Consider the following 24,444-nt stretch of genomic DNA (forward strand, 5'->3'; position numbering starts at 1 on the left):
AAAGCCGGTGTTGTCTTCAGGGTGGCTGCAGCGAAGGGAAGAGAGCGGTTGGTCGTATCTCATCTGTTTTTATCCTCCTCTCGTTGTCCCCCGCTGTGCAAATAGTGGGTCCTCCCTACTCATTTGTCGGTTCAATATCGCGAGAGCACAGATGATTTCAACATTTTGTATTCCCTGCCTACTTCCTTAAGCCTTTTCTCCTCCTTATCTCTGTGATGACTTTCTATTTAATACCTTATAAACAGCTGTAATACTTAGTTTAGAAGTCCTAGTGGTTCCGCTCCGGCACAGTTCTTATTTTACGGAAATTCCCTCTGACGTCATAGCTTCTCACGTATCTGTAAACACTACGATCAACTAGACCTTCATTTAATATTCAGCAGTAATAATATCTTAACGTCTATCAATGTAGTGTTAAAGTCCGTACGATTTGGTGTGTAACACTCCAAGTCATTTTCACTTTACATTCAGAAAACGCAACATTAGTCACAAGCTAACCGGATAAAGGATTTTCAGAATAAAAGCTTGGCATTGATTTCCTGAGAACTTCCGGGCTTTTCCACAATAAAACAGCTTTAAACTGACGATATGTTTTAGACTGAATTATGCTGTTTAACATTGATTTTAATTTCTAACACTTATTATATTTACAGCCCTAAGAACATTCATTTTCTGGGCTCAATATGTGTCTTGGCTGTTTTCGTTGTGATCGCTAAATTCAGATCGCTGGGTCGCTAGAAACACCTGCCATCAGACTGGCAAGAGCTGTTCCATGCTCTGCTCAACCTCCCGCCTTCCCAATGGACTCAGTAGTGCCCCCTGCTGCCGTGGAGCATGTGTGAGTGAGCATGTGTGACTGTGTATGAGCACAACCACGGCGGAATATTACTGCCAAAAGTCACGTGACTCACGTGACTCACTCACGTGACTTTTGGCAGTAATATTCCGCCGTGAGAAGAAAAAGTTTTGTAGTTGAAATACAAAGTTGTGTACTTGTAAAACCTAAGCTGAATTTGTCTCTGAAACATGATTTATTAGAGAAATGTTATGTGTTTATTTGATAGATACGTTTTTTCTTTGCAAAACTAAATGCATTAGTTTGTAGATGGTGTTTTGTGTTTGCAAACCACATTGTGTTTGTTAGTGAATCATGAGCCATTTGTAAAACCTGTTTAGTTTGTTTGTGGAGTTATGGCAGGAAATTAGCTCCATATTGGAGAGTCAATCCTTCCTCTGCCCATTCGTCTTGAAGAAGATGTGCGTGAGTTCTCTTTATGTGATAGTAATAAGAGTTAAACACCCGGTACTCACTGGCACAACCATCAATGCCACATACCACACGAAAGTCAGGGCTGCGACTGTGCATAGAATTAATGTGACCTAATCGTTTTTTCAGAGTCAATGCTACAAAAATGTAGCAACGCCAAATCATCCTGGGAGAGCAGGTTCTCTAGCGGGTTTCAGAGTCCACACAGGTACTGTTCTCTAGGGGGTTTCAGAGTCCACACAGGTACTGTTCTCTAGCGGGTTTCAGAGTCCACACAGGTACTGTTCTCTAGCGGGTTTCAGAGTCCACACAGGTACTGTAACTGGGAGAGCAGGTTCTCCAGCGGGTTTCAGAGTCCACACAGGTACTGTTCTCTAGGGGGTTTCAGAGTCCACACAGGTACTGTTCTCTAGCGGGTTTCAGAGTCCACACAGGTACTGTTCTCTAGCGGGTTTCAGAGTCCACACAGGTACTGTTCTCTAGGGGGTTTCAGAGTCCACACAGGTACTGTTCTCTAGCGGGTTTCAGAGTCCACACAGGTACTGTAACTGGGAGAGCAGGTTCTCCAGCGGGTTTCAGAGTCCACACAGGTACTGTTCTCTAGGGGGTTTCAGAGTCCACACAGGTACTGTTCTCTAGCGGGTTTCAGAGTCCACACAGGTACTGTTCTCTAGCGGGTTTCAGAGTCCACACAGGTACTGTTCTCTAGGGGGTTTCAGAGTCCACACAGGTACTGTTCTCTAGCGGGTTTCAGAGTCCACACAGGTACTGTTCTCTAGCGGGTTTCAGAGTCCACACAGGTACTGTTCTCTAGGGGGTTTCAGAGTCCACACAGGTACTGTTCTCTAGCGGGTTTCAGAGTCCACACAGGTACTGTTCTCTAGCGGGTTTCAGAGTCCACACAGGTACTGTTCTCTAGCGGGTTTCAGAGTCCACACAGGTACTGTTCTCTAGCGGGTTTCAGAGTCCACACAGGTACTGTAACTGGGAGAGCAGGTTCTCTAGCGGGTTTCAGAGTCCACACAGGTACTGTTCTCTAGCGGGTTTCAGAGTCCACACAGGTACTGTTCTCTAGCGGGTTTCAGAGTCCACACAGGTACTGTAACTGGGAGAGCAGGTTCTCTAGCGGGTTTCAGAGTCCACACAGGTACTGTTCTCTAGCGGGTTTCAGAGTCCACACAGGTACTGTTCTCTAGCGGGTTTCAGAGTCCACACAGGTACTGTTCTCTAGCGGGTTTCAGAGTCCACACAGGTACTGTTCTCTAGCGGGTTTCAGAGTCCACACAGGTAACTGGAAGAGGATCAGATTCTGTTGGAGAAGATACAAACTGTCAATATCCTGAGGAAGTAACTTTTAAAGATGTAGTGGTAGGCCTATACACTGTAGGTTACACAGATGGGAAGAACTATTTATTATGTGTATATATTATTAGTGTGTGTGTGTGGTGTGCGTGTGTGTGTATGCGTGTGTGTGTGTGTGTGTGTGTGTGTGTGTGTGTGTGTGTGTGTGTGTGTGTGGTGTGTGTGTGTGTGTGTGTGTGTGTGTGTGTGTGTGTGTGTGTGTGTGTGTGTGTGTGTGTGTGTGTGTGTGTGTGTGTGTGTGCAGTACAAAACAGTGGAAGGCTATTAAGGGAGTTAAAGTATGTAAGTATATTGCTGCCACGGGAAAAAATAAATGAAAAGGGATCCTTATCACGTTATAACATAAAACATATAATGTTTATAGTTATAAGGTAAGATAAGATCTGATATACTTTATTGATCCCAAATGTTGACTTTTTTTTCGTAACAGCAGCATGTAAAACAAGGCATTGCAAATCATTTGAAATTAAAAGCAGTAGAAAATGAATATTTATTCTATATAAACATCTTAAATCATAAAGGTGATACTGATCATCAAGCAATATGTCTCTGTAGGTTATTGCTCATTGTGTAGGGAAATCACTTAACATTACAATTTAGGGCATACCAAAATATACATGAATACAAAAAACAAAAGGTACATTTTAATCTTTACCGAAGTTGAAGTTTCCTGCAGTAATCCGGTTGTCTCGATTGTTCAGTCGGTCCACACACGAGGCTCCGGTCCAGCTCCGGTCCAGCTCCGGTCCAGCTCCGGTCCAGCTCCGGTCCAGCTCCGGTCCAGCTCCGGTCCAGGCATTACTGCCACCTTCCGGCTCTCCCTGTAGTGTGTGGACCGTGGAGCTGAACACGAGTCACATCAAGACCCGCCTAAACATTGACTCCTCCTGGTTTGAAGACGTGTTTCATGTAAGTAATCTATATTCGACATTTAATTCATATTTGTTGTTGACATGACATGCGTTTTTAAGTATCCATGTTCAGTGATAAATGTTTTATTTTGTGTGTGAAGTTTCCAGCCGCTAGGATAGCAGTGCTAACGTTAGCTGAGGCGAGCTAACTAGCTAGGTCAGCTAACAGCATGGACCAACTTGATGATGTGGCTGTGTCGATTTTAAGGGGTAATGTATGCAATTATTATTTTTAAATGTAGTTGATGCACAAAACGGGTCCGTAAGTTAGGCTCTCTCTGCTGTGTGTGTAGTTCTCAGCAATTAGCCTAGTCCTGTTTTAAACAATGAATTATAATCATAGACTGTATATATAAATGGACGTAGGGTCCGTGACGTCACCCATAGGATTCTGCAGAGTTGCCGAGAAGCCCTTAGTAGGCGGAGTCGGCCACTAACGGCTCGACAGTGGCGTCAGAGTCTAACTCCCGCCTGCTACATCCTGATCCAAATAAGGGCAAAGAGGCGGAGCCGTGGCGGAGACGAGGCGGGACAGGGCGGGACCTTCTGCCAACGGCCGTCAAGTTCCAGACCTAGCTCAGGCTAAGAAGCTAAGCTAACATGCTCACAGTATTAAGCTAACAACCCAGCTTGCGGTCACTGCTCCTCGTTCCCGGCGTTCTGAAGGTAAGATCCCCTGTAACTTTACAAAACTTGTCCTTTTGATTTAAATGTTCTTGAACCTACACTATACAATTGTTTTTTAAGTGCTTCACCGTTTTTCAAATATAAATGTCATTTGTAACAACTTTGTAAACTAGCAGAGATATGGCCAGTGTTGCGTGAATTAGCCTATGGAATTAGCCATAAACTGTGGCCTATACAGTATGTAAAGGAATTAGCGTATTGTGAATTAAAGAAAGCTTTTCCCTATGATTTAACTGTTCTTGATATTACACTATACAAGTTTAAAAACGCTTCTCCATGATTCAAATATAAACAGTGTAATATGCATGGGCTAACAAATGCAAAATTTGCATATTTATACTTTTTGACCATCAATTGTATATACATTTAATCCAACGTTACTGTTTCAACAGCGCTGTGAGAGTATAAATTAAATATGACTGTAGAAAAAGAAAGGCGCTTTTATATTGATTAAACCATTTTTATTTCTTTCAGCATTAAGAAAAAAAGATGGCAACCTCCTCCACAACCTGTAAGTTGATGGTCCTGGCTTACTTTACATGACTTCAGATGGTTGACATTACACACAAACATACTATATATATATACATATATATCTATATACATATATATATATATATATATACGTCAGGTGTGATTTCATATGTTATGTTGTATGTTATTGTCAAAGGAACAACATGAGCAACCCTTTATACTTAATTTGATATTCCTCATTATCTGAAGCATTTGTTACTCTCATTTATTTTCCTCCCATAGTGACTGTATGGATAATCGGAGACAGCTATGTCCGGCGTGGAGCCCAGAGAGCTACAGAGACCATCGGCAGCAACCTTGGCCTCGACCATCGCGCCTGCTGGTTCGGTTGGGGTGGACTGCGCTGGAGAGGTCTCCTCCCCTTCTTTTCCAACTCCCTGCGAGGAAGAGCAGCCCCGGATGTCCTCCTCATCCACTGTGGCGGCAACGACTTGGGGGATGTGCCCAGTGTTCACTTGGTGAATCAGATGAAGGAGGACCTGCACCAGCTTCACCATCGGCACCCTGGCATGAAGATCATGCTCTCCCAGATCAACCAGAGGTGCCGATGGAGGGCTGGTGCAAATCCTGTCAAAATTGACAAGGCCCGGAAGTTTGTTAACAGTGTTATGGCTACTTTTGTTCATAGCCTAAATTGTGCCATTGTTGACCACTCCAACATTAGACATGACAGTCCTGGGCTTTTTTTGCGAGATAGAGTTCATTTCACCCCTAGGGGAAATGATATTTTTTTAAAGTCACTAGCCAATTGCCTGAAAGACCATCTCCAAAGACTGTGAACTGCTAAAATGTCAGTATCACTGTTTTTGGATTTGGCCTTTAGAGTATGTTTTCTAAGGCCCTTGCTAAGCCCAGACTGTCATGGCTAATGTTGAGTTAGATATTACATCTGTAGCCATAACACTGTTAACATGGCTGCTCTTCCTCTTCCCCACATCCCACCCCCCTCTCTTCCCCCCAATGGACTCTGTAGCTCTCCAGGCCCATGCTGGGCATGGCTGTCTGTCAAACTTTTTTTTTAAATTTGTTATTATGTTTTTTGTTATTTTATTTGTTAAAATAATTCTGTAAATATTTAAAATAAATCACATTCATATTTTCACTTCTTTTGTCTACTGCTTACTGAAAATGTTAGCTATCACATCCAAATCTGACTATCAAATGAAAGGATAAGCTAACCATACAATACAGAAAACATTACACATTAAGGCTCAAATCTTTTCCCAAGCCGTAGCAGTCTGAAAAGAGTCCCAAGTTTAAAAACACAAAATCTTGACAGTGAATACTACCTTGTCATTTATCAGTGACAATGCAAACACCAAGAAGGTCTTCCCTAATCCCATGTATTTTGGCATCAAATATGTCATAAGCATACCATAGAATGTAATTATGAAATGCAATACCCACAATCCCTACAGGGTCGTAACATCACAGAAAATAATACCTTTTAGAGAGTTTCTAAATTGTTCAGTATGCAGATAATTATTTGTTTTACAATAGAAACATTTTTCTCAATAAATGTTCCCACATGTTGTGAGCATCAACTTTAAATCTTTTGTCAACAAATAAAAAACATCTTAATTTCCTTTACGACAACATTTTGTTTATAACACCACTACATTAACAATAAGCATAGGAAAATTATAAATGTATAATTTAAGATTGTGCTTTTACTCTATATTTAATCCGATCTATTTCACATTGAAAATGTACGACTTAAGTACGACTAGAAAATAAATTAAAGATGTGCAACAACTGTATCAGTAATTAAAATGATGTAACTTATGTACAGGGTTGGGAGGGCTACTTGCCAAAAACGCAACCAGTAACTTAATGTGAGTATCAAGATATAAAAGTACTGTAACCTGATCACTTTATTTTTCTTTTGGATTACCTCAATATCAAATGCAATGCAAATAAACACAGGAGAGAAGAAATATTAATATGATTTTTTTACTTAAATGTATAATATACATAAAGCTGACTCAGGCAGTAGGTGTATAGATTCACAATTAAAGTATTAGCCTACAGAACAGTACCGCTTCCAGAGAAGAGAGAACATCTGATCATTTTACAACAAACACTATATGCTCTTTTCAGGTTTTGAATAAGATTGTAATCCTGAGTTTCCCTATTATTAAAAAAAGTCAAACTAATCCGATTACATCTTTTCCTATGTAACTAAGGATTACACTTTCCTTTTTTTCTATACGATCTTGATTCGTGTTGGATGTAATCCATTACTACCTAAGCCAATAAAAGTCATAACTTTTGGAAAATTGTCTCAAGTTATAAATTATGCCTTCAATCTCTTTCACGTGGGGAAGACATCACATTGGCCGAGGCGTTGCAGCTTCCCTCAAGCGTCCTACATGAAAGAAAGATCACATGTTAAAAATGTGTGCACAGACTATTCAGTATGACCCGTCTTAGTTTAAAGCCCACTCACCACGACAAGGTCAATCAGCAATTTTATATGTTCAAATGTCTACTGTGAAGGATATCATAAATCCTTAATGCAATCGAATGTAAAACAAAAAAGTTATGATTGATGAAAGTAGTAAATCGGTCAGATTTGACCCGAAGACAACAGGAGGGTTAATGCCATATTCACTTAATAACACATGAACAACTTTTACAAATATTTCTATATAGTCTGTGTTCGTAAACGTCATCTAGGTTGCACATTTCCTGCTGAAATACATGCATACCAAGTTACTGCGTGGCACTTTGGTTTTGATAAAACAGTGTAGTTCCACTATATAAACGTTACATTCATAATCAAACGAGACAATCTGCAAGATAATGAGCTATTTGTTGTTATGTTTAATGCTTGTGACGCGCTAGCGAGCTAGCCCCCTGCGGCTCCGTTAGCTTCGGCCGGCGTGGACTCCGGCGGCCACCACTGGGATAATTGGGTCCCCTTTTAACATTTGCTCCCGTTTAGCATTATGGGCGTCACAGCCATATACTATAAAAGGCTGAATCATAAACTAAACTGTATATATATATATACACATGTATAAAGGGTTACGTCCTTAGCTGGCTAATAAGCTACATAATAAGCTACATAACAAGCTAAGCTAACAAGCACACAAACACCTGCTAACGGGATTAACATGTATAATATTATCATTTTACTCACCGAAAAAAGCTGAGAGTAGACTTCTTGGAAGGTCTGTTAGTACATTCAAGCGCACAGCACGACATTTTAATTGTCTGGTATTTGTAACAACATTCCCTAAAAGGCACAATCACCACGAACACGGCTAAAGGGTCAAGTACAGTAACTACAACTAACTAACGTTGTAGCCTAGCAGAGTGGACAAATTGCTGTTAGCTGACAGTGAGGCACGTACCTGTCCATCAAAGTGACCACGCCCTAATTTATGCAAAAACTTTAAGACCTAATATAAATAAAAGGGTCGCGTTAGAAAACAATTCACTCACAGATTCATAATCACGAAGGTGGAATCTAACTATATACATAATAAAATGTATTGGAGCCAGGGCTAGAAACGTTTTTTTTCTGCTGTGAAAATGGGCATTTTAACATTGGGGTCTATGGAAATTGCTCCTTTCTGCAGTCATCGCCTATCGGCCAATATATGAACTGCAGTTTGTGGCACTTCCGTATTGGCGTCCCGGCTCTTCCCCAGAGTTTGCCGCTTGATTATAATGCATGTTAGCTCTTTGCCTGTCATAGCATATTTATACAATTGGTAGTTCACTTCTCACCTGGGGGGTGTAAAGTTGTGCACTGTTGAATTTCGTGTAACATTAAATAAACTAAATAATTTGGAAAGCAATATGTCATTAGACATTCAATATGATTTATATTTGAATATGAATTGCTCAACTTGAATATTTGTATGAAAAACTGAATTTGAATCATATAATTTGATTGTGTAATTGAATAACTGCATCTGAACGGCACATTTCCCAAAAAATAGTTATAAAACTATGGAATCAACTAAGGGTCGTTAACTAGAGCTAGTTACATATCACCTTTTGAATGTATGTGAATGAAATTGCATCATGTATGTTTCTGTATGTGTAAATCTGTTAAAACAAATATCTCAAGTTCATGAATGTATTACAGCTGAAAGGAGTTGTGTTAAATGTGTGTCTCTGTTCTTCCTTTGTTGTTTTGTTGTCTTAAATTACTACAGCAATAGAAGTCTAATATCATTTCAACATATTTTATAATCCCGCTACATGTCTCCTTGAATTTGTTCACAGCTGCAAACATCAGTGAAAGAACTATGAGCACCCTGTCCCGTGAGGACCTGCGCCCTGTCCCGTGAGGACCTGCACCCTGTCCCCTGTCCCGTGAGGACCTGCGCCCTGTCCCGTGAGGACCTGCACCCTGTCCCGTGAGGACCTGCACCCTGTCCCGTGAGGACCTGCACCCTGTCCCGTGAGGACCTGCACCCTGTCCCGTGAGGACCTGCACCCTGTCCCGTGAGGACCTGCACCCTGTCCCGTGAGGACCTGCACCCTGTCCCGTGAGGACCTGCACCCTGTCCCGTGAGGACCTGCGCGATCTTTTCCCCGGCCCAGAAAACTTCTTTCGGAGAAAAGCGGTTTGGCATGCATGAACGTGATGCGCCGGTGAAGATGGCCGCATCGTCTTTGTGCTCCTCTCCAACTTTGCCCATTTTCGTATTTTGTACATATTTCTTTTACTTTTGCCGTTTTACTTTTAACATGGTTCGCAACATGCTAGCCGACCGCACCTACTCTGCCATACAATATAGCAGAGAGGAACTTTTCCAATTGCGAAACTTCGTGGACAATATTAACCCTCCGACAGACAATGGAGATTCACCATGGCTACCTGTTGCTGTTCTACCTGAGAGACGCAAGAAGAAGACAAAGCGGGGATGCCGGGCCGGGTTGCTGGTCAAACTGAGAAAACGTGAGAATCGGCCCCCTCTTCCGAGTATTCTTCTGGCTAATGTTCAATCCATTGAAAATAAGCTAGATGAACTCAGAAGCCGGATTGCTTTTCAACGGGACATTAAGAACTGTAACGTGTTAATTCTCACTGAGACTTGGCTCAACCCCGCTATCCCGGACTCCGCCATTGTCCCTGACGGATTCTCTATTTTTCGTCAGGACCGGACTGCTAACTCGGGGAAAAGTAAGGGAGGCGGTGTGTGTGTAATGACTAACAACAACTGGTGCTCAGATGTGAAGATTATTTCATCGGACTGTTCCGCACAGCTAGAGCACCTCATGATCTCATGTCGGGCCTTCCATCTGCCGAGGGAATTCACATCTGTTGTGATAACAGCAGTGTATATCCCACCGCAGCCACTCGCCGACAACAACACGGCACTCGATCAGCTGTTTGGGTTTATTGATAAAACCGAGACTTCACGGCCAGATGCGACGTTCGTTGTGGCCGGAGATTTCAACACCGCCAACATGAAGAAGGTTTTGCCAAAATATTACCAACACATCAACTTCCCGACGCGCGGGGGAAACATACTGGACCATGTTTATTCCCCTTTCCGGAATGGATATAAGGCTCTCCCTCGCCCTCCCTTCGGCAAATCAGACCATATCTCACTACTGTTGTTGCCTGCGTACAAGCAGAAACTTAAAAGGGACAGACCGATAACAAGGACAGTACAGCGATGGAGCGAGGAGTCAGATTCAGCACTGCAGGATTGCTTTGCATCTACGGATTGGAGTGTGTTTGAGGACAATAACATCAACACACACACGGACACTGTCATCTGCTACATTGGGAAATGCATCGATGACGTGGTACCGAAGGTTTCTGTACGGACATTCCCAAATCAAAAGCCCTGGGTAAACGGTGAGGTGCGCGGCAAACTGAAAGCGCGCACTATCGCGCACACAGCGGGAGATTTGGAGGAGTACAGGAAGTCTAGGTATGATCTCCGGAGAGCAATCAGCAGCAAAGAGACAGTACAAAGAGAAGGTGGAATCTGACTTCAAAGGCTGTAACACTAGGAATATGTGGGCGGGACTAAGGACAATGACTGACTACAAAGGAGCAGCAGGGGGTGCTGCGGGAGTGTCTGCGTGCGCATCTCTCCCAGATGAGCTAAACAGGTTTTTTGCACGCTTTGAGAGCAGCCAGGCTGTGGAGGTACAGAGGGACCAGGAGCTACACTGCCCCTTTGTTTTAAATAGGGCAGATGTGTGTAAATCCTTTAAAAGGGTTAACCCACACAAGGCTCCTGGACCTGATGGCATCCCTGGCCGTGTTCTCAGGGTGTGTGCAGTTCAGCTGGCAGAGGTGTTCACAGACATCTTCAACAGGTCCCTGCTGCAGTCTGTAGTCCCTACATGTCTTAAACACTCCACCATCATTCCTGTCCCCAAAAAGACAATCATCACCTGCCCCAACGACTACCGCCCAGTAGCACTCACCTCCATCATAATGAAGTGCTTTGAGCGGTTAGTCAAATTATTCATCACCTCCTCCCTCCCTGAATCTCTGGACCCCCTGCAGTTTGCCTACAGAGCAAACAGGTCCACAGACGACGCCATAGCCCTCACCCTCCACACTGCCCTCTCACACCTGGACCCGAAGAACAGGAACACATATGTGAGAATGCTGTTCATTGACTACAGTTCAGCATTCAACACCATTGTGCCCTCCAAGCTGGCCATCAAGCTCAGAGACCTCGGGCTCAACAGCGCCCTCTGTGACTGGATCCTGAACTTCCTGACGGGCAGACCCCAGGCAGTGCGGGTGGGAAATATCACATCCTCCACCCTGATTCTTAACACCGGTGCCCCTCAAGGCTGCGTGCTCAGCCCTCTCCTCTACTCCCTGTTCACCCACGACTGCGTGGCCACACACAGCTCCAACACCATCGTGAAGTTTGCTGATGACACGACCGTCATCGGCCAGATCACAGACGATGACGAGACGGCGTACAGAGAGGAGGTCGAAAACCTGACATCTTGGTGCCAGGAGAACAACCTCCATCTCAACATCAGCAAAACAAAGGAGCTGATTGTGGACTACAGGAAGCAGCAGGGAGAGGGACACGCCCCCATCGCCATCAATGGGACTACGGTGGAGAGAGTCAAAAGCTTCAGGTTCCTTGGGGTCCACATCACTGAGGACCTGACATGGTCTCTTCACACCACCACCATCACCAAGAAAGCTCGACAGCGGCTCTTCTTCCTCCGCAGGTTGAGGAGGTTCAAAATGGATTCCAGGATACTCTGCAACTTCTCCAGGTGCACGATAGAGAGTATCCTCACTGGCAGCATGACGGCCTGGTACGGCAGCTGCACCGACCTCGATCGTAAGGCTTTACAGAGGGTGGTGAAAACTGCACAGCACATCACCAGGACGGAGCTGCCATCCATGGAGGACCTTTACTCCCAGCGGCTCAGGAAGAAATCACTACGGATTATCAAAGACCCCCATCACCCCAGCCACAAACTGTTCTTTCTGTTGCCGTCTGGCAGACGTTACCGCAGCATCCGGGCAAGGACAAGAAGATTCGGAGACAGTTTCTTCCCGCGGGCAGTGAGACTGTTAAAAAATTGAACTGTTGAAACAACTTCAAACATTCAACTGCTACTCAGTAGTATGTATCTAATACCTAATATATATATATCATTCCAATAACTTGTATATAGACTCATACTGCACTATTCCACATCATAACTTTATTTCATTTTTATAACTATTATTATTTTTGTATTGCTCTTGCTCTTATTGTTATTATGTTATGTTATTATGTTGCATTGTTGGAGAAGCCTGTGACATAAGATTTTCAACTGCATAATTACTCTGTAGCTATGTCAGATTGACAATAAAGAACCTTGAACCTTGAACCTTGAACCTTGTCATGCTGAATTGGATGAGGTCAGTCTTTCAATGACATTGCATAACTAATGAAATGAAATGAGTCTCAATATGAATGGGGAAAATAAGATTGACAAATTCACAAAAATAGAAATGACTCCCAAATTCACATAAACATAAAAAAAATAATTACATTGCAGTTTAGGTTGATTTTTTTACCATGAGTTCATTACTTTTTTTTATTTTAAAGGAACCTTGCCTAAAAGACTCAGAACCAATGGGAAGTCCTACTTCTACTAATGAGTCGTCCCTGCCACAGACATCCACTCCTGTGAAAGGATGTCCTCCAAAGCACAAAACCCCTGAAAAGGTTGTGAAGTTATCCTTTCCAGAATATGTGTTGCACACTGACAGAGAACTTGAGCAGGTCAGAATACAGTTCTTTGAATTGGCGAAGAAAGGTTGTGAGAGCAAGACCTCAGATGCCGGCTCATAAGAAACACCGTGACAAGTATGATTGCAATCCTGAGGGCAAAGGGGGATAAAGACTCAGACAGATACCCTTCAAAGCCAGAAGTTACAGCTATGGCAAAGAGAATAGTTCAATACTACCCCATGCTGCAGGACAGAGGCAGCAAGAACACTTTGTGGGTAAGTGTTGAAATGCATCCAGTTGATTACAATAGATGTTTGATTTTCTGCATTTGTAATCGAGCTTTGAAGGCTCATGTGTCCCAGGTCACGGTGTATGCTCAGCTATACAAAAGATTACAACATGTGAGATCCCCCCAAAGACCAGTCCAGGTGGGAGACATTCAAAGAAGAGGAATCAAGTGGCTCGGATGGAAGGAGCACTCCAGGCTCGGTAAAGAAACTGGTTCCAGCTTTGGATTTACAGATGTGCCCCTTTGTGGTGTTTCTGATAGACTTGTGATAGTCACAAATATAATAAAGTCACATAATTGGGTCTTGTAAACAATACAAAACTATTCTGTGAGCTCCCGGTGAGATTTCACATTTAAGGCGAGACACGGCAGCAAAAACATCGTTTTTCATGCACTGGTACATTTTGAGATTTTGTGCTATTTTGATTCCATAACATGTTTTCTTTCAGGCTTTTGGAAGGAAAACGTACAAAATACACATTTAGGTGTTTATTTTAATAAAGTTTGTCTATTTGCGTCTGTAGATTTCTCCTACATTCACCAAAAGTTAGCTTTCTAACGTAACATAAAGTACCGCGACCGCTGCACCATGTCTTCAGAGGTATCGTTGGAAAGCTCAGTCTCTCCTGCACAATCTCATCGGATCCAAATATGGTCATTTCCTTTGTACCAGCAACCAATCGTGAAAGTGCAAAGGGGTCTTAAACAAAACAACAAAATCTCATTGGCTGGTGTCAATTTCTGACAACGTGATTCGTTCAGATGCGTCACGTGGTGTGCTAAAACACTTCCTGGTTAGCTTTCCGCTGGAAACTTAAATCTGAAAATGGCAAAAGAACAGCGAAAAAAACGTTCACAGAGAAGACGACAACAATTGTCACTTCCACAAAGCAAGGTTAGACAAAAAACAAATGACCCCGAACATGAAATACCTTCACGGAGTGCGTCGATGCGCAAGCTATCATCCAGATAACAGGAGGGTTTAGCTAGCGTCACACTGCAATCTATAAAGGTCCTTTTCTCAAAATGAGTTTGCTCTCCTCTTCTGAGTGAGACATGTCCACTTCAGTAGCAGTTACATACACCAAACCTTCCAGTTATATTCCTATCAATATTATGAAGGCTTTTACAGAAGGGTTTGGTCATATATAATTCATAGCCTGAATTATATAACATTTTATACCTACAAACATGGCGAACATTTATATTTTAGGGCTGTTGACAGTATTTTCTGATTGATGGAGTGATACAAAGAGATATCCTAAATCCCTTCTGTAAAAACTTTAGATTCTAATATGACTACAAAATGAAACAAGAATTTTGAACCTGGCTTTATCCAAAGTTCAGATTTGTGTTCCTGAAATGTATTAAAATATGCGCATATTTAATGAGATAATCATTTGCATATTTAAACATGCTATTTCAGAAAACTTGTAATACAAAAAACTATTTCCTTATTGTAAGTAATAAACTAGAGAAATGTCTAGCTGATATATTTAAGTAAAACAAATTACCCTATTCACCTGTAGTGTCTCGCCTTAAGCATTTTGGTCAAATAAGATATATCAAGTGTGAGTCGATGTGCTCTTGCCATATGTGCTTGGAGCATTCTTCTTTTTGAGATGTCAAAATAGAGACCTAAAGCATTGAAACTCAAATGTGTTGTAACAGTTCTACGTCCTGTAACACCAATTCATTTCAAATATTGTGATATTCTAAATCTGTTTTTTTATTTTACACTTAAAACAGATGCAGGAGTCGATACTCCAGACACTGACAGTCCAGCAACCATGGCCAATCCCAACAGCACCCAGTCCAGCAACCGTGGCCAATCCCAACAGCACCCAGTCCAGCAACCATGGCCAATCCCAACAGCACTCAGTCCAGCAACCATGGCCAATCCCAACAGCACCCAGTCCAGCAACCATGGCCAATCCCAACAGCACCCAGTCCAGCAACCGTGGCCAATCCCAACAGCACCCAGTCCAGCAACCATGGCCAATCCCAACAGCACCCAGTCCAGCAACCATGGCCAATCCCAACAGCACCCAGTCCAGCAACCATGGCCAATCCCAACAGCACCCTACAGACTCTGTGTAAGAAATACAAATCTAACTATGAGTTGGTCTCTCAGCTCTGCATATGTACCAAGAAGAACATTCATTATCTCTGCTAAGGAAGTTATGTTTTTGGTACTGTGTGTATTACTGTAAGGTAAAAACAACTAGGCTTTTTAATATGAAACTTTGTGGAAGGGTATATCATATATATATCATGGGCCAGGGAAAAGTGTTTTTTTTCAATTCTGGAGCAGTTGGTACAGTTTTGGAAATGATGTCTCGTGTTTCTCGTGTGTGCCCTTCTAGTTGATTCTGTTTCTGAAAAGTAATTATGTATTTTTGTGTCTTATAGCAAACAGGTCTACAAACATTGATAGTCCAGACACTGACAGTCGGGCTTCCATGGCCAAGCACTGCAGGACCCTTCAGAGTTGGTACCCTGACTATGAGTCTGTCTCTCAGCTCTTGGGCTTGGAGTATGCAGCCAGAAGAGCATTCATTGATTCTGATGAGGACAACAAACACCAGAAGATTCTGGAGGCATATCCTTGTTTCAGGGACATTAGACATGTGAGTAATTATTAACTATCCATTAGTCAGAATGTGAACAGGTATTATTTTTCAATTCGCTCCTCCTAAGTGATAGTTTCGATCTCTGTTTTGGTTTATTGGATATTTGATAGGCAATGGGTGAGCTTCGACGTCTTCTGGACAAGGATAGCAGCCACAGCATTGATGAAGGAAAGATGGCAAGACTTCTGCCAGAAGGTGCCGTTTTATGGCGTATGGAATAAGATGCTGAAACCTCCAAAGGTAAGTTATAATGTTATGTTGGGGTTAGTTGGACGTACATTAAGGCATGTTTAGAAGGTAAGTTATAATGTTATGTTAGGGTTAGTTGGACGTACATTAAGGCATGTTTAGAAGGTAAGTTATAATGTTATGTTAGGGTTAGTTGGACGTACATTAAGGCATGTTTAGAAGGTAAGTTATAATGTTATGTTAGGGTTAGTTGGACGTACATTAAGGCATGTTTAGAAGGTAAGTTATAATGTTATGTTAGGGTTAGTTGGACGTACATTAAGGCATGTTTAGAAGGTAAGTTATAATGTTATGTTAGGGTTAGTTGGACGTACATTAAGGCATGTTTAGAAGGTAAGTTATAATGTTATGTTAGGGTTAGTTGGACGTACATTAAGGCATGTTTAACACAACTTCATATTGGCTTCATTCTTTTCATCTGCGATGGAGGTTTAACTGTTTGTTGAATGTTCATGTTTTTAAAGCATCACATCTATACTAGACTGTTGTTCAGATTTGACCTCCTGCAACATGTACTTTTCCAAACAGCTGAACAGGCTAAGGATCCTGCGTGTGCTCACTGTTCCCCTCTCCGTCTGCTCCTCCAAAGAAGCTAAGAGATGCAAGTGAGGCTCTGCTGCATGTCCTCCAGGTGAGTCAAACGTAGCAGGATCATGTTGACTGTCCAAAGCAACAAGAATGCAGTATTCAATATGTTAGGAAAGTACCATATGGATTTGTTCGACCCAGTACTATTGTGGAACACGTTCATTACTTATGCAAGGACCAGGCACAACACATTGATCACAGGAAAAACATTTGAATGACCTATTTTTAATAAGATAAGAAGAAAAAAGGTTGAATTTAACCATTTTATTTTTGAATATGAGCACCTTGCTTATTCATTTGAATTCTATTAATTGTTTTCTTCATCAAGGCACAGGTAATTCATTGAATTGTGAAAAATAAATAAAAGAATGAATTTCAAAAAAATGAATTTCTTGATTCAGCTTGCAGACAGTAGAAGAAATGTTATCCATATTTAACCTTTTTTAGAATATTTTATGAATTGTAAGGTGTCCTAAAGGTGCCTCTAAATCAAATGTATTATTATGATGCCTTCAAAGACACTGTAATGAACACAAGGGTTTGTTGTAGCTCTAATGAAGAATAGCCTGGTAAACCTAACCAATACTAGCAAACGGACATATTCATCCTTACATACTTTAAACCTTGAGTTCATGCATTGAAGACAGTTAAAAAGGCTTAAGTTTACAAATAACCAAAATGAACTTTAAAACAATAGTGCATGATCCTAATGGACATATATTTGTGTTATAGGAAAAAGAAGACCCCAGTTCCTACTTGAAGAAACGACCTCTCCCGTGTCCAGTCCTGATTGTGAGCTCGTGCAGCTGCCTCCTGGCCAGAGGTGATGCCTTGCCCATATACCTTATGGCCTTTCACCTTACATACCCCAAGTGTGTAGCCACCCTGCTTCCAGTCATACAAACAGAGATCCTCTTGGACACAAAGACCTCACACCATCCTACAAGAAAGGCCGAATGGAAAGCTTTTCTTGGCCAATAGAAAAGTGATATATGGCCAGATGTCATTCTCAAGTTCTGTTATTCTATTCCAGGCCACTGAAGTTTGTGTTTCACAGTTTTAATGTTCATTCATTATCTCTGCTAAGGAAGTTATGTTTTTGGTGCTGTGTGTATTACTGTAAGGAAAAAACAACTAGGCTTTTTAATATGAAACTTTGTGGAAGGGTATATCATATATATATCATGGGTTAGGGTTAGGGGTATATCGTGGGCCAGGGTTAGGGGTATATCATGGGCCAGGGTTAGGGGTATATCGTGGGCCAGGGTTAGGGGTATATCGTGGGCCAGGGTTAGGGGTATATCATGGGCCAGGGTTAGGGGTATATCATGGGCCAGGGTTAGGGGTATATCATGGGCCAGGGTTAGGGGTATATCATGGGCCAGGGTTAGGGGTATATCATGGGCCAGGGTTAGGGGTATATCATGGGCCAGGGTTAGGGGTATATCATGGGCCAGGGTTAGGGGTATATCATGGGCCAGGGAAAAGTGTTTTTTTTAATTCTGGAGCAGTTTGTACAGTTTTGGAAATGATGTCTCATGTTTTCTTGTGCTCATTTCCATGTAAGTACTTTGCCGTGTATGCTCCTGTAGTTCACTGGTAGAAAATAAACTGCTAAATTAAAGACATGTTTTCATTTTCACACTTATTTGGAGAATGCGATAGTTCTAGATCTGTATCGCCATTGTAGAGCTTGACTTAATAATAGTAGTAAACGCTTAATAGGAGTATTTCCAGCTTACTTAAGCCACATTTTCTCTTAAATAATACTTGCACATCTTATTTCAAGTAAGAGTCTCATATCATATAACTTAAAATAAGGGTAAATGGTCCTGAAATGAAAGAATCTAAAAGTTTATTTTGAGTGAAAAATACTGTTTTTGATCATTTTTGGCTCTTTTCTGTAACATAAGATTTCCTAATTCTGGTCAAATGAAGTTCAAAGTGAGTTCTCCCAGCTAGTTTCAAGATCTCATGTATCTAAATATCGCATCTTATTTCAAGAAATCTTACCAAGCTAATGTTCACTGGTTCTTATGGCAGATTATTTTGCTCATAACAAGCGAAAACATCTTGTTTTCATGTTTTTACTAGTTTTTGGAAGGGCTGTTTTTGGCCCTGATTTTCACTGATCAAATATGAATTCATTGCCATTGATAGGAGACATCCTGAATTATAGGTGTGCTTACATTTTTACTATGTGTCATTACTCCTTGCTTAGAGGACAGCTCAACTTACCCCACTCTCCCCTATAGAGACAGAAGTGTTGGGACACTCCTCAGAATCATTGAATTCAGGAGTTTCCTTCAGTCCCATTGCCTCAGACGTATAAAGGCACCTGGCCGTGCAGTCTGCCTTTACAAACATGTGTGGAAGAATGGCTCGTTCTGAAGAGCTCACTGAATTCAACGTGGTTCTGTAACAGAGTGCCACCGCTGCAACAAGTCAGTTCATTTCTCCTAGATATTCCACCATCAACTGAGAGAGGTGTTACTGCAAAGTGGAAACGTTTAGGATCCACAGCAACTCAGCCAGGAAGAGATATCAGACATGTCTAATATTACAGTTTAACAACATCTTCTGTTTGTGAGAATGAAAAAGATAAAATATGAACATGAAGACATTGAGGTGTAAATACATTTTTATTGAGACAAAGAAAAACCCTTCATATGTAAAAACAGAAACTTTGATCACAGAGAAAAATAGACTTATTCTGGAGCTCTTTTAATTAAAACACAGCATGACAGAATATCAGTTAATTCATTTGTTTGATATGAAACTATCCAAATAATTGTGTTCGAGGATCCTTTAACAATTACTAATTAATCAAAAGTACTAATCCATCAATAGACTGTTGCATTATGGGAAACGTGTTCTCCAGGGAATCAAAGCTCTGTTGCATTATGGGAAACGTGTTCTCCAGGGAATCAAAGCTCTGTTGCATTATGGGAAACGTAGGCCCCAGGTAATCAGAGTCCTGATGCATTGTGGGAAGTAGGCTCCAGGTAATCAGAGTCCTGATGCATTGTGGGAAGTAGGCTCCAGGTAGGGCTGTGATTGGTTGATTTCCTCTCCCTGCAGCACGGTCATTCATTCAAACGTGTTTTCACATTAACTTCATAAAATATGAAAGTGTAAATCATCTTGAGGCACGACGCAGGTATAAAGGTTATACAGTTTACAAAGATTTAAAAACCAGACGTTATAGAAAATATTTTTGTATTAAACGACAGATTAGCGCTGAACGATAATCAGAAATTATCGTATTCACCACTTTAAAAAGGCAACATATAAATAACTTTTAAAATATAAACTCATATCGGTACAAATCCGCACATTTTAATATGTTTTAAACTAAACGAGAAAAATTACTAACAGTTCCTCAATCAAACCGTAAAACTGCAGCGTCAAATGATTACGTATTTTACACAAACCGTCAGCCGTTCTACAAAGAAAACGTTTTATTATCAATTTAGTTTCCTTATTTATTAATAAATCAATGATACCCCTAAACCCCTAACCCAGCCTAACTCAACTAAACTCATTTAATAGTATTATCAAAATGATCCAGATGAGTTTATATTTAAAGATAATCCCGATAACAGTCATATCATAAAGGTAATCCAAATGACAGTTATATATATTAGAGTTATTCCAGATGAATATGATCAGATCTCCTCAGGCCTGGTCTGGTTTGGGGCTCTCTGAGACGTTCAGGGACTCCACAGAAGATTGTTCGTCTGGGAGCAGCTCCTCCTTATCACTGCAGGGACAAACACATTTCATTATACCGCAGCCTATTTGATCACATACAGTACACACATATATATATATATATATATATATATATATATATATATATATATATATATATATATATATATATATATATATATATATATATATATATATATATATATATATATATATATATATATATATATATATATATATATATATATATATATATATATATATATATATATAGGTGTTACCTGAAGGAGGAAGGGAGGCGGGACAGACGGTGGCGTCTCAGAGTGATGATGACGAGGGTCGTCAGCAGCAGAGTGGAGACAACCGCCAGCGTGACGAAGAGGAAGACGGCTGTGAGAGGAGGAAGATCATAAACATCCTGTCAGAGACATCAACATGAGGGGAGAGCACTGTTACACTGGGGCGTCCAGGGGTATGACCCAATACGGGTATCGACGGACACGAGTATTCTGAAGTACGGGTATCTTGAAACACGGTATCTTGAAACACGGTATCTTGAAACACGGGTATCTTGAAACACGGCTATCTTGAAACACGGGTATCTTGAAACACGGTATCTTGAAACACGGGTATCTTGAAACACGGGTATCTTGAAACACGGGTATCTTGAAACACGGGTATCTTGAAACACGGGTATCTTGAAACACGGGTATCTTGAAACACGGGTATCTTGAAACACTGAAACACGGGTATCTTGAAACACGGGTATCTTGAAACACGGTATCTTGAAACACGGTATCTTGAAACACGGATATCTTGAAACACGGGTATCTTGAAACACGGGTATCTTGAAACACGGGTATCTTGAAACACGGTATCTTGAAACACGGGTATCTTGAAACACGGGTATCTTGAAACACTGAAACACGGGTATCTTGAAACACGGGTATCTTGAAACACGGGTATCTTGAAACACGGGTATCTTGAAACACGGGTATCTTGAAACACGGGTATCTTGAAACACGGTATCTTGAAACACGGGTATCTTGAAACACTGAAACACGGGTATCTTGAAACACGGGTATCTTGAAACACGGGTATCTTGAAACACGGGTATCTTGAAACACGGGTATCTTGAAACACGGGTATCTTGAAACACGGGTATCTTGAAACACGGTATCTTGAAACACGGGTATCTTGAAACACTGAAACACGGGTATCTGAAACACGGGTATCTTGAAACACGGGTATCTTGAAACACGGGTATCTTGAAACACGGGTATCTTGAAACACGGGTATCTTGAAACACGGATATCTTGAAACACGGGTATCTTGAAACACGGGTATCTTGAAACACGGGTATGAACTACCCATTTTGAAGATTTGATCCAGATTAAAGCTTGGATTGGATTTCCTGATCTGATCTGATCTGATCTGATCTGATCTGATCTGATCTGATCTGATCTGATCCCAAAGTGATCCTGATCCTGTTTTTTGGTTTTGAACTACCCAAAATCCAAATCCGATCAGATAGATAGGGATTAAAAGTTTTGAACTACTGGGCCCTGGACCTTGAAACACGGGTATGGTCGGACAAAGGGATCTTGAATCCCGGGTATCTTGCAGATGGATGATTGTAACGTTAAGGAGAAGCTCTTTGTCCGTCAGAATGTTGTTAAATATTTCAGGATTAATCAGTGTTCCTCTTTAGATCTCCCACTGAAGGAACAATAACGAACACAGGAAGTTTAATGACGTGTTGTTTAGACTTTACATTAAAAACTGACCTGCAGTCCAGCGGTCACGAGCTTTCCCACGAGTGTCAAAGGAACCTGCACAACAAGACACAGCGTCACACACACAGCGTCACACACAGCGTCACACACAGCGAGACACACACACACAGCGAGACACACACACACAGCGAGACACACACACACACAGCGAGACACACACACACAGCGAGACACACACAGCGTCACACACACAGCGAGACACACACAGCGTCACACACAGCGTCACACACACAGCGAGACACACACAGCGTCACACACAGCGTCACACACAGCGAGACACACACACACACAGCGAGACACACACACACACAGCGTCACACACAGCGAGACACACACACACAGCGAGACACACACACACAGCGAGACACACACACACACAGCGAGACACACACACACAGCGTCACACACAGCGAGACACACACACACAGCGAGACACACACACACAGCGTCACACACAGCGACTCACACACACACACACAGCGAGACACACACACACACAGCGAGACACACACACACACAGCGAGACACACACACACAGCGTCACACACAGCGAGACACACACACACAGCGAGACACACACACACAGCGTCACACACAGCGACTCACACACACACACACAGCGAGACACACACACACAGCGAGACACACACACACACAGCGTCACACACAGCGACTCACACACACAGCGAGACACACACAGCGAGACACACACACACAGCGAGACACACACACACAGCGAGACACACACAGGGTTACCTGTGTTCTGGCAGCGAGTCATGCAGTCCTCCAGGCTGCTGTAGCGGTTCCTGTTTCCTCGGCACCCCCCATAGAGGAAGGTCTGGCAGCTGGCGGTGTTCAGGTCGTAGTAAAACATGGGGAAGGCCGCGCGGCAGGGCCCGGGGTCAGAGGTCACCGTACAGGCCTCTGAGTCTACAAACAGAATGATGCCCAGGGTTAGGGTTACCCTGACCCTAGGTCACCTAGGTCACCGTACAGGCCTCACACCTGAAGAATAAAAGGTGTGCAGACCTCTGACAGGTATCTGAAACATGGTGACGTACCTGTATCAGCTGCAGGGGGCGGGGCTTTCTTTGAGGATGGCAGCACTCTGACTGCAGAGAGACAAGAGTCCATTAACAACAACAACTTACCTGTACAGGTACAGACAGTCTCTCACCTGTACAGGTACAGACAGGTGTCTCTCACCTGTACAGGTACAGACAGGTGTCTCTCACCTATACAGGTACAGACAGGTGTCTCTCACCTGTACAGGTACAGACAGGTGCCTCTCACCTATACAGGTACAGACAGGTGCCTCTCACCTGTACAGGTACAGACAGGTGTCTCTCACCTGTACAGGTACAGACAGGTGCCTCTCACCTATACAGGTACAGACAGGTGTCTCTCACCTGTACAGGTACAGACAGGTGCCTCTCACCTGTACAGGTACAGACAGGTGCCTCTCACCTATACAGGTACAGACAGGTGCGTCTCACCTATACAGGTACAGACAGTCGTCTCTCACCTGTACAGGTACAGACAGTCTCTCACCTGTACAGGTACAGACAGTCTCTCACCTGTGCAGGTACAGACAGGTGTGTCTCACCTGTGCAGGTACAGACAGGTGTCTCTCACCTGTGCAGGTGTCTCTCACCTGTACAGGTACAGACAGTCTCTCACCTGTGCAGGTACAGACAGGTGTGTCTCACCTGTGCAGGTACAGACAGGTGTGTCTCACCTGTGCAGGTGTCTCTCACCTGTACAGGTACAGACAGTCTCTCACCTGTGCAGGTACAGACAGGTGTCTCACCTGTGCAGGTACATACAGGTGTCTCTCACCTGTACAGGTACAGACAGTCTCTCACCTGTGCAGGTACAGACAGGTGTCTCTCACCTGTGCAGGTACAGACAGGTGTCTCTCACCTGTACAGGTACAGACAGTCTCTCACCTGTGCAGGTACAGACAGGTGTCTCTCACCTGTACAGGTATAGACAGGTGTCTCTCACCTGTGCAGGTGTCTCTCACCTGTACAGGTACAGACAGTCTCTCACCTGTGCAGGTACAGACAGGTGTGTCTCACCTGTGCAGGTGTCTCTCACCTGTACAGGTACAGACAGGTGTCTCTCACCTGTACAGGTACAGACAGGTGTCTCTCACCTGTACAGGTACAGACAGGTGTCTCTCACCTGTACAGGTACAGACAGGTGTCTCTCACCTGTACAGGTAC

At 42.6% G+C, this 24,444-nt stretch overlaps 1 protein-coding gene and 1 long non-coding RNA gene across 4 annotated transcripts; one reads left to right on the plus strand and one right to left on the minus strand.

Moving 5' to 3' along the window:
• Positions 1-19,329: 19,329 nt before the first annotated feature.
• Positions 19,330-23,328, minus strand: spint2 (serine peptidase inhibitor, Kunitz type, 2; the record flags this gene model as incomplete). Its single annotated transcript, XM_034113515.1, is given in 5 exon segments — positions 19,330-20,469; positions 20,702-20,810; positions 22,208-22,252; positions 22,973-23,146; positions 23,278-23,328. Coding segments are annotated over 5 exon segments (464 nt in total), but the record flags the coding sequence as incomplete, so codon positions are not given.
• A 6-nt stretch (positions 23,329-23,334) lies between these two features.
• On the plus strand, positions 23,335-24,386 carry LOC117469138. 3 transcript variants are annotated; one of them, XR_004554561.1, is made up of 3 exons: positions 23,335-23,840; positions 23,915-24,202; positions 24,325-24,386. It is a non-coding gene; the product is annotated as an uncharacterized LOC117469138 (long non-coding RNA). The 3 variants fall into 3 exon arrangements; XR_004554560.1 differs by having other exon boundaries at positions 23,915-24,231; positions 24,325-24,356; XR_004554562.1 differs by having other exon boundaries at positions 23,915-24,183; positions 24,287-24,339.
• Positions 24,387-24,444: the final 58 nt, after the last annotated feature.

This window comes from Trematomus bernacchii, unplaced genomic scaffold (genome assembly GCF_902827165.1).
Source record: "Trematomus bernacchii unplaced genomic scaffold, fTreBer1.1, whole genome shotgun sequence".
NCBI classification, from domain to species: Eukaryota; Metazoa; Chordata; class Actinopteri; order Perciformes; family Nototheniidae; genus Trematomus; species Trematomus bernacchii.